The 9633-nt window shown below is 54.5% G+C and overlaps 2 protein-coding genes across 5 annotated transcripts; both read right to left on the bottom strand.

Moving 5' to 3' along the window:
- Positions 1–208: 208 nt before the first annotated feature.
- Positions 209–3893, bottom strand: ATP6V0B (ATPase H+ transporting V0 subunit b). 2 transcript variants are annotated; one of them, XM_010371901.2, is made up of 8 exons: positions 3440–3893; positions 2661–2709; positions 2336–2419; positions 2129–2206; positions 1850–1919; positions 1685–1736; positions 1293–1483; positions 209–522 (listed from the first exon to the last, which is right to left on the bottom strand). In XM_010371901.2, exons 1-8 carry the CDS (start codon positions 3504–3506, stop codon positions 496–498), a joined length of 618 nt encoding a protein of 205 aa, XP_010370203.1. In that variant the 5' UTR covers positions 3507–3893; the 3' UTR covers positions 209–495. The 2 variants fall into 2 exon arrangements, with proteins under 2 accessions (XP_010370203.1, XP_030798152.1); XM_030942292.1 differs by lacking the exon at positions 2661–2709 and having other exon boundaries at positions 3440–3617.
- A 1286-nt stretch (positions 3894–5179) lies between these two features.
- DPH2 (diphthamide biosynthesis 2) lies at positions 5180–8579 on the bottom strand. Of its 3 annotated transcripts, none has more exons than XM_010371899.2 (6): positions 8226–8579; positions 7840–7952; positions 7359–7582; positions 6479–7162; positions 6216–6392; positions 5180–6135 (listed from the first exon to the last, which is right to left on the bottom strand). In XM_010371899.2, exons 1-6 carry the CDS (start codon positions 8370–8372, stop codon positions 6011–6013), a joined length of 1470 nt encoding a protein of 489 aa, XP_010370201.1. In that variant the 5' UTR covers positions 8373–8579; the 3' UTR covers positions 5180–6010. The 3 variants fall into 3 exon arrangements, with proteins under 3 accessions (XP_010370201.1, XP_030769083.1, XP_010370202.1); XM_030913223.1 differs by having other exon boundaries at positions 7359–7642; positions 8226–8551; XM_010371900.2 differs by lacking the exon at positions 6479–7162.
- Positions 8580–9633: the final 1054 nt, after the last annotated feature.

Here is a 9633-nt window from a genome sequence, read left to right as displayed (position 1 = left end):
ATCTGCACACTCCCTCATCCCCAAACAAGTCTGTTTGGGGGCTACAGAGTCCTCCGCGCAGCACCCTTGCCTCCCCACCTAGGAGCAAACTCTGTGCAGATCAGAAGTGTGCAGTCAGAAAGCTGACAAGGGATTGGCATGAGGATTGTAAAGGCCTTTTTACCCTTCCTCTGTGAACGGTGGCGCAAGAGGGCAACAGAAGCTGCACTGACCCAGACAAATACCAAGTTTATTTCACAAACACTAGGAAGATGGGTTGAGGGTGGAGGTGGGGGACACAGGTGCGCAGCTGCACAGAGTCGGCAGCAGCAGCCTGCTCCGGGCACTGACAGCCGGCCTGGACTGCAGTGCCTCCAAATCAACACGCAGCAAGAGGTGAGTGCAGGGAGGGCCCTGAACACCAAGCCTCTGAAAGGCTAAGGGACACAGCTCCAGCTGTCCCAGGAAAACCATCAATAAATAAGAGTGAGGCACGGCCCCACCCACACATATCATCTAGTCACCCATCTTCACTCTGGAGGTCTGCAAAAGAAGAACAGGAAAAATCAGGCAGGGACAGAGGAATACGTAAGGCAGTGTCAAATGACAGAAAATGAGACCTAGCACATGGTTGGATGGACAGACCACAAGAGATTTATGACTAACCAGGATGGACACACTGTGACAGACAAGGCAGACAGACAGGGACAGACAACCCCAGAGTTACACTGTGGGACAGATGGAGAGAGGAGGCATATGGATAAAGCTAGTCACTAAGAGTCAACCCAGTCAAGCACCCACAGTCACACTCAGACCCTCAGGCTGATCCTTAGTCACAAATTCACACACTGTCAGACAGACTAGACACACACAATTTAGATAATGCTGTCCTACTGACAGGCATGTCACAGAGAAATACACATAGCTCCAAGAGGCAGTCAAACACACCATGACTGATATAGACAGACAAAATTCCATCCCAGTCTAGATCACGAATACAGACTGGAAGTACGAAGAGCATGGCAGATAAAATGAGAGAACAGAAAGAGGGAGAGACTAAGTGAGAGCTATACAGATACAAAGCATTAGAAAGGGGGAAAAAAAAAACAAAACAGGGCTGTTGTCAGTGATACCAAATCAGAGACAAAAATAGCCCCTGCAGGAGAAAACCAGAAGCTGGAAATGAGGAGGTGGAAGCTGTTTGGGGGAATCTATAGTTATAGGTAGAGAAGGAGAGCACTTCAGCTTCTCCAGAAGGAGGGTAAGGCTAGGTTGGAGACAAGGACACAGAGGCTCCCCAAGGGATTCATCACCTGAAGAATTGCGACGATGACCCCAAAGAGGCCAATGGCACTGCCAAAGATCTCCACGATGAGAATCTTGACAAAGAGGCTGGGGTTCTGAGCATCAGCCAGGGCAGCCCCACTGCCCACGATGCCCACGCAGACTCCACAGAAGAGGTTAGACAGGCCTACGGTGAGGCCAGCCCCAAACATGGAGTAGCCTGGGAGGATAGAGAGGGGTGCAGTGAGGCTAAGCCAGGAATGGGGGAGATATGAGCCAATGGGGCCAATCCCCATCCCCACTCTGCAAAGCAGAAAAAGCAGGTGAGAGAATATCAAAATGGGGGTCCAAACTGGGAGGGGAGAGAGTAGAAGCAGGCATGAAATCCCAGCATTTTGCATTCATACACCCATCCACCCACCTGCATGGTAGTTCCGATGGCCAATGGCCTTGGGGTCTGTGGCACTGAAAGGCTGAGGGAAGAAGAAAAGTAATCAGAAACTACCCTGATGCACCCCATCCCATCTCTAAGCAATGCGTAGAACACACCGGAATGGATTCCCACTGCCACCCTGGCCTTCCGTACCTCAGCCATGTTGCTAATGACAATTGCCATGATGATGCCGTAGATGGCCACAGCCTCACAGAAGATGATGCTGGTAGTGGTAGAGGTTAGGGGTAAGGAGTGGAAAGGAGAAAGAAATGAGAAAGAAACCATCCTTCCTGCCCAGTAAGTCCCCAGCAACCTTTCGCTGCTACCATCCCATCCACAAGGCGGCTTGTCAGAAACAGGATGTCAGATCAAACACACAGGCAGCGCCAACACAGCTAGTTCTGACGAAAGTCCAAGGGCCCTGACACTTACCTGACCAGGTTCTTGGTCTTGATCCTGGGGGCCTTCACTCCTCCACCAATGATGGAGGAGCCAGTAATATAGATACCCCTGGTAGAAGGATTAAAAAACTGATGAGCAGAGCCCAAGCTGTCACTGCCCTCAGCATGACTAAGACTCCAGTGACGCCACCTGCCATGACTCAGCCCCTGCCCCCAATCCCACCACGCCAGTACTCACCAGGCTGCCCCAACGACAGACAGGGAGATAGCTAGGCCAATGCCCAGGTTGGACCACATGAAGGGCGAAGTCTCCGTCAGGAACCTGTTGTGGAGGCAGAGAAGAAAGCAATTCAGCCCTAGCAGGGAAGTGGAGCACAAAATCTTGGCCCCCCAACCCCCCTTCAACCCCATCACCAGTTCTGCGTGCAACAACTGACTGCATATTTCCCAAAGGTCCATGTCCCAGGCAGGCGGTGGTGTGGGAGAGGGACTCAGACCAGAGAAAAGAGGAGAGACTGCAGGGCAGAAGCTTCAAGGGGAATCCTGTCCCTGCCCTCCCTTACCATGCCACATCAAAGCGGAAGCCCAAATCAAAAATGGTGTAGCAGATTCCTGCAGCAGTGAGGAAAAAAAAAGGGGGGTTACAGGCTGCTCTGCAGAGAGAGAAGTTCCTCAACCTAAAGTAGCTGCCGAACTGAAGGGCCGCGCCGAGCTGAAGGACAACCTCCCTTAAGGGGCGTCCTCAGGCTGCCCTCAGGTGACAATACAGCTATCTAGACAGATTCGTGTGCTTAGGCCTCCATTTTCTGCCACTCCCTTGCTAAAACCACCTCCCAGACCAAGCACCTGTGCAGGCAGGATCGCCACCCGCAAGCCTGAATCCGAGGCGGGACCGAGGGAGCAAGCGCTCCAGCCAGGCCCCGCCAGATCCCGCCGGTCCAGTCCGTTCCGCTGTTTACCCAACAAGCTGTGAGTGGGGGAGGGCAAAGCGACCGGGAAAAGAGGAACCGGAGCAGCCGGCCTGTGACCAAGCAGGCCGGTCAGGAGCAAGAAAAGGGGGACGGCAGTGAGACGTGGGGGCGGGGGGAGACAGCGATAGTGGCAGAAAGGGGGAGTACTGCCCTCGCGGCCCCTACCCTCCCGCACCCGCGCCCCTCCTCAAGCAGCTAGAGATCGGGGTCTCCTCTGTCGGAGTCAGAGGCCCTCGCAGGCGCCAGTCCAAAGAGCCCGGGGTGCAGAGCGCGCGGGGGGCCAGTATTCCCCGCAGGCCACTTCCCCGGTGGGTTCCGGCCCGGCCAGCTCGGCCGCGATGCTGTCCCCGCCCGCCAGGACCCGGCCTCACCCACGGCCAGCGCGCAGGCCCAGAAGGCCACGAAGACCCCGGAGTAGAGCAGCGCTAGCCCCGTCATGGCGGCGACGGCGGCGGGGGTCGGAACCGTGGGGCCGGAGTTACAAACGCGTCCCAGCGTCCACCGTCCGCCCCGCAGTCTGTCCGCCCGCCCCGCAGCATCACCTGACTCGCCCACGTGACGCGCCGGCACCACGTGACCCCACGCCGGTCCCCGCGCAGCGCCGCCGCCCGTCTAGAACAAGGCGACGCCGGAACCGCAGGCGCTGGGGATTGTGGTAATTGTAGTCTCGCGTCTCGGCGGAGGCTCGGGGGCTCTCCTTACTAGGAACTTCGACATCTGGCCGGTCCTTTTCGAGTCTCTCCACCTCGCCCTGCCAGCCCCGTTTTATTCTCTAGCCTGCTCGTGGGCCCCTAAGGCGTCCTCTCCAGCCGTCGTGCGTCGTAGCCAGTGGTGGGTGGCGCCGCGCGTGCCCTCCGCCTCACCTTGCTGAAAGCGTCTCTCCGCCCCAGCGCGCCTGTTGGCTGTCTGTCTTTCCGCTGCCTGGCTAACACCTGCCATCCTCCGAAATCGTCCTTCCGTCAAGCCTTCCCTAACCCAGTGGCAGGGAAGCGCGTTTGCTGGGCTCCCACGATGTCCTGGTGATGCTTATTAAGCTTCAGTAAGTTGTCACTCCCCTGTCGAAATGCCCTGATGGCTCCCATTTCATTCAGGAGATAAGCCAAAGTCCTCACAATGGCCTGCTAGGCTCCCCACGCCCCTCAGCTGACTTCACCTTCTAATACTCCGCCACTAACTCTCTTCTGCCTGCACTGCCCTCCTTGCTATTTCCTTGAACGTGCCAGCCATATTCCCGTCACTGCCCTTGCACTTGCTGCCTCTGCTTCTCCTAACTATCCATGCGGCTCATCCTGTAACTTCCTTTCAGTTTTTGCTCACCTTCTTGAAAAGGCCTTCTCTGACCATTCTGTTTAATATTCCACCCCCCTTAAAAGCTCCTCTGCTTCCCAGCTTTACATTTCTCACGGTACTTACTGATCACCATTTGGCATACCAAGTCTTTTATTTGTCCATCTCCCCCTGGAAGAATGTAAGCACCATGTCTTTTGTGTCACTCACTGCTGTATTTCCAGTACCTGGCACAGAGTGTGTCCTCAGTACATATTTGTAGAACAAAATTGATGCCCACTTTGTCCGGGTCACCCTGTCAGCTTACAGCTCTACCTCCACCATTAGACTAGGCATTCCCTGAAGGTAGGGACCACATCTCCTTTGTTCACCTTGAATACCCTAGACAATGCCTCCATGACAGGATTCTCAACAAATGTGGGGAAGAAGAGGTGAGTCTTTTCATTTCACCCCTCTCCACCCTTAGGGCCCAGCAACCCCACTTGCTTGAAGTACCCGCCATGTTGGTTCATGCCTGTGTTTAAGCCCAAATGTCTTTTTCACTCCTTTTCTCCTGACAATTATATTTTTCCTCCAAAAGATCCAGCTTAGGTGTTATGCCCTCTGGGAAGCCTACTCTCAGTCCTTGTCAGGTGTCTCCTGTGGCATCCAGCTGTCCCTGGGGCTTCCCTCCTCCCAGATAGGGCTGTTTCACTGTATGCTGACTGCATTTTTAACTCTCTTTCCAAGTACACTGGAAAGGAATCTGGTTAAATACAGTTAACATCTACATCCCAGGACCTGTGCAGGACCTATAGTATTTCATGAATTAAAAAGAAACAAAGAGAAAAGCTATCTGGTTTATTCAGGTTGCTGTGATCTCCCTGAGAAATAAGAGTCAGTATAGACCAACACTGTCCAACAAACAGAACTTTCTGCCATGATGGCATATCCTGTAGCTGCACTGTCCCCTCATGTGGCTGTCTGAACACTTGAATGACTAATGTGACTGAGAAACTGAGCTTTTAATCTTAATTAACTTAAAGTTTAGCCACATGCACTTAGTGGCTACTGTACTGGACAGTGCAGGTCCAGCTAGACCAGTGGTTCTCAATTGAGGGCAATTTTGCCCCCCCCAGAGAACATTTGCCAATGTCTGGAGATATTTTTAGTTGTCACAATTGGGGGAGTGCTTCTGATGTCTAGTGGGCAGAGGCCAGGGATGCTGCTAAGCACCCTACCATACACCGGACAGGCCCCACAACAGAGAATTATCTGGCCCCAAATGTCAGGTATGAGTTTGAGAAACCGTGGTCTAGACTGTCTAGCACCTGCCTTTTGACAAGGACAGACCCTCAACTGGAGACCAGGAACTGGGATTGGCCAAAGGTCCTGGGCTGCCCCAGGAAGACAGATGGGTCCAGAGGCCTCAGGGAAGTCCCTAAGCCCTTTATTCCATCAGCCAAACAACAAGCATTTACTGGGCATGTGCTTAGCTTGTGCCAGTGTCAGGACAGATCAGAGATGGATCCTATCCTCAGTGAAGGGCTGCCTGCTCTCCCTCCTTCCAAGGTCCTTCAAGGATCTTGGCAGGGGGATGGGAGGTTGATGCAGGGAATGCTAAAGGTCCTAGCAGCCATTCATAAGTCCATCTATGTCTCCGGCCCCACATGGTATCAGCCGCTTCCCTCATCCTCATAGGCGATGGCAATCCCTCGTCTTCCACTCACAGCTTCTGTCACTGGCGTCTGACCCAGGCGGGGCTCCAGCCCTTGCCAGCTCCGGGAACTAAGGAACGAGGCTGTAGAGGGAGGGAGCTCAGTCTGAGTGCACTGCATCTGGAGAAAGAGTTCAGCTGAGAGTGGAGACTTGTACATTTACCTGCAGGACTGCTCTCAGCCAGCTCCAGCTGGGGCCGTGGGGTCAGGGCCAAGCTTCCAGAATCATTTGATGACTTCCAGGCAGGTGGGGGTCGGAGAGCTCCAGTAATGAGTGACACATCTGGGGTTTCCCACAGCTCTGATTCAGGTGGTGGGAGAGGCACATGGAAGGGAGAGCCTGAAAGGGAGGAGGAAAGAAAATCCATACTCACCCCCTGACTCCGTGCCCCAGGTTTCCAGCTTAGGCAATGCCCCACTACTCACCAGGCAGTAAGTCTGCATAATGTGTGAGGTGGGGAGCCAGGCCTGGAGGTGGCCAGGCGGGGTTGCAGGCAGCTTCCAGCTCACATGGTGCCAGTATAGGCCGGAAGAAGCTACCAGAAAGCTGAGGGGCTAGGGCACCCAGAGGACAGGCTAATAGCACAAAGACATCCACCTCAGGGAAGTTGGCAAGCTTGGCGGGGGTGGGCCGCCCCAGGGCCAACACATAGCTACGCTTGCCGGCAGCCTCAGTCAGGTTCCGCAAGTGGGCCAGTGCCTCGCGGTGCTGGGCTACACCCAGTGTGCCTGCCAGCAGCCCTACAACGCGGGCATCTCTGGCCCTCTCTACCAGATATCGTCTTCGTGCCCTTAGCCGTCCAGCCCGGGCACCCTCATCCTGAGTCTTTCCTGTATCTGGGCAGCAGGAGAAGAAGGGTCGACCTGGTGCCCACCCCAAAAGCAGCCGACTCAGGTCTGGGTCAAGGTCTGGGTCAGGGCTGGCCTCAGAGCCCCCCACATAGAAGGCACCATACTCTTCTAGACGCCTCCCTGGGGCAAGAGGGAAGTAGCGCCCAAAACGCTCCAGGGGCTTAGGCTCTGGACTCAGGGAACCCACTGGCAGGGGAAAAGCTGGGCTGGAGACTAGCAGATCCAGGTACTGTGGGCGCAGGAGAGTAGCCAAAGCCTCTGGAAGAGAAGGAGGTAGTGTTGATGTTGGAGCCTGGCAAAGCAGGAGCTCCCTCATCCCCAGGAGACTAAATATGACCCAGTAGGCTGGGGCCAAGCCCATATCAAGAGTTCTATGGATGTATATGGAAATGGGGAAATTAAGGCAGAAAGCAGTTGGCCCACCCTTTGTGCATATACAGGCAAAACCCCTTACCCAGGGCATGGGCACAGGCCGGCTCACTCAGCAGCACCACAGGTGCTTTGGGGTCTGGGTTCTGGGCCTCAAAGGCCTTGACGCAGAGCTCCAAGGCCACAGAACGTTGACCAAGGACGAAGGCAACGGGCAGTGGGCGGGCTGGGGGGCTTAAGCAGGCAGGGCCAAAATGTATGAGAGCCTGAGCTCCAGCTTGCTCAGCACCCAGCACATCCATGCAGCAGCTGCAGGGGAGACAGCATCAGTGAAACGGGTTTTCTTCTGGAAGCGAGTTGCTGTCATCACTGGAAAATGTGGTCAGTGGATAAAATGGTTTCATTAAAGGAAGACATTGTCAATGAAGGGAGCTAGCATCAGGAGGGGAATCATTACCATTATCACCAAGGAGAAACACCACCATTGAAGGCAAACACTGTCATAGATGTAAAACCCCATGAGCCCCAGATCCCCAGGCCTGGCCCACCTAAGGCCAAGTTCACACCTGCCGTAGGCTGTGTCCCCCAGAATGAACATCTTTGACCCTGTCGTCTCCTCCAGTCGTGCAGCCACAGCCACAGCATCTCCCAATAGCTGGTCAGGGAACTGCAAGGCAACCTATAAGCATAAACCATGGAGTCACGGACAGCCTCTCTCCCACCGAGCGCTTCTTTAAAGCAATATTCCAGGAGCTCCCACTCAACCTTCAAAGCCCCCGGTCCCAGAGGTGCACTCTGCCCCACGTAGTAGGTGGAAGGGAGGGATGGTCAAAGCGCTGCGGACAGATTGATTCCCCCACCCTCTCGCCCTCACAAAATCCCCCAAGATCCGGATCCTCTGGGCGACCCATCCCCACAGAGGCGAGCCATCCTTCCCTAAGTCTGTCCTTACTCGTTCACACCCCAGGTCGCGGATAAATCCAGCGACTCGCTCCAGCTCGTACACTCGGTCCAGGTCCGGGAGAGGAGTGAACAGTCCTGGCACCCCGGCCTCTCGCTGCAGCGCCGCCTCGGCAGGGCTGCTAAACATCGACTCCATGAGGCACAGCTTGGGGTTGTGGGATGCAGCGGAGACCTCCCTGGGACAGCTTCGGGGCCTGAGTCCTCAAGAGCAGCACTCAGGGGATCAAAATCGCCTTGTGGGGGTAGGGAAATCACAGTCGGCCTTCGGCCAGTGGGCATCCCCTTCAGCCATCCGAACTCCTGTTTCCCCGCTACACGTGGGACTACCGGGGAGGTTACTTCCGGGTTTTAGAGGCGTGGCTGATAGCGATTTTGCCAATCCTAAATCAGCACAGCTCCCGCCCTCCAATCCTCGCCACCAAGCCCCGCACAGAGAACCAATGTTCTGCCTGAGTCCAAGGCCAGCCGGAAGTGCATCGAGGAAGGCGCGGGGCCTTGTGGGCATTGTAGTTCCCCTGGTGCTCCTCTCGGGCGCTGGGAGTCCGGTTCAGCCCACCCGCGGCCATCAGGAGCACCAACTTCACTGTTAAGCATTTCACGTGCACGCTATCCTCTGGGCAGTATCACTGCATAATTCTTTCATTCATTCTTTATTTTTGACAAGGTCTCGCTATGTTGCTCGGACTGGAGTGCAGTGGCGCGATCTCCACAACCTTCACCTTCTGGGCTGAAGGCATCCTCCCACCTCAGCCTCTTGAGTAGTTGGGGCTACAGGCACGCGCCACCACATCCAGCTTATTTTTGTATTTTTTGTAGAGACAGGTTTTTGCCATGTTGCTCAGATTGGTCACCAACTCCTAAACTCAAGCAATCCACTCACCTCGGCCTCCCAAAATGCTGAGATTACAGACTTGAGCCACGGTGCCCGGCCACAGTGCATAACTTTAAACTTGGTGCCGACCGGCTCAGGTTTGAATATTGTGCTTGGTCACTTGCTACTGAGTATCTTAGGAATGTCTCTATGCCCATTTCCTTATCTGAAGAATGGGGAGTTGTGACAATAGTACCTCTTAATAAGATTGTTGTGAGGGTCAAATTAATTTATCTACAAAACTTTACAAAGTAGTTCTTTGGATATCACATGCAGTGAAAGCATTTGCTATTTAATCAGCCAAATACTGAGCACTTACTGTACATTAGGCACTTCATTTTTAGAGTTTACAGTCTTTGGAGTAAGAAATATCCCGAATGGTACCAAGGACATGACTGGCACATCCTCAGGTCACAGGAGATGCTTTGCACAGCCCCAGCCATCCTCAAACACGCTGCTTCCCATCAATACCCCCAGGGCATACCCCATAGACCTCTACCCTCCAGCTCCTCACATCCCCTCTACC

The sequence above is a fragment of the Rhinopithecus roxellana genome, chromosome 12 (assembly GCF_007565055.1).
Source record: "Rhinopithecus roxellana isolate Shanxi Qingling chromosome 12, ASM756505v1, whole genome shotgun sequence".
In the NCBI taxonomy this organism is placed as follows: domain Eukaryota; kingdom Metazoa; phylum Chordata; class Mammalia; order Primates; family Cercopithecidae; genus Rhinopithecus; species Rhinopithecus roxellana.
Note: the sequence above shows the minus strand (reverse complement) of the source record. Positions and strands in the feature narration are given on the sequence as shown.

Excerpts from the sequence above, each read along its gene's own strand:
- ATP6V0B (XM_010371901.2), bottom strand. The coding sequence starts at position 3,506 with ATGACGGGGCTAGCGCTGCTCTACTCCGGGGTCTTCGTGGCCTTCTGG. Across the intron at positions 2,710-3,439 it reads GGCCTGCGCGCTGGCCGTGG|GAATCTGCTACACCATTTTT; the intron begins GTGAGGCCGGGT and ends TCACTGCTGCAG. Across the intron at positions 2,420-2,660 it reads TTCCGCTTTGATGTGGCATG|GTTCCTGACGGAGACTTCGC; the intron begins GTAAGGGAGGGC and ends CCTCCACAACAG.
- DPH2 (XM_010371899.2), bottom strand. The coding sequence starts at position 8,372 with ATGGAGTCGATGTTTAGCAGCCCTGCCGAGGCGGCGCTGCAGCGAGAG. Across the intron at positions 7,953-8,225 it reads GCGACCTGGGGTGTGAACGA|GTTGCCTTGCAGTTCCCTGA; the intron begins GTAAGGACAGAC and ends TTATGCTTATAG. Across the intron at positions 6,136-6,215 it reads GGCTGAGAGCAGTCCTGCAG|CCTCGTTCCTTAGTTCCCGG; the intron begins GTAAATGTACAA and ends CTCCCTCTACAG.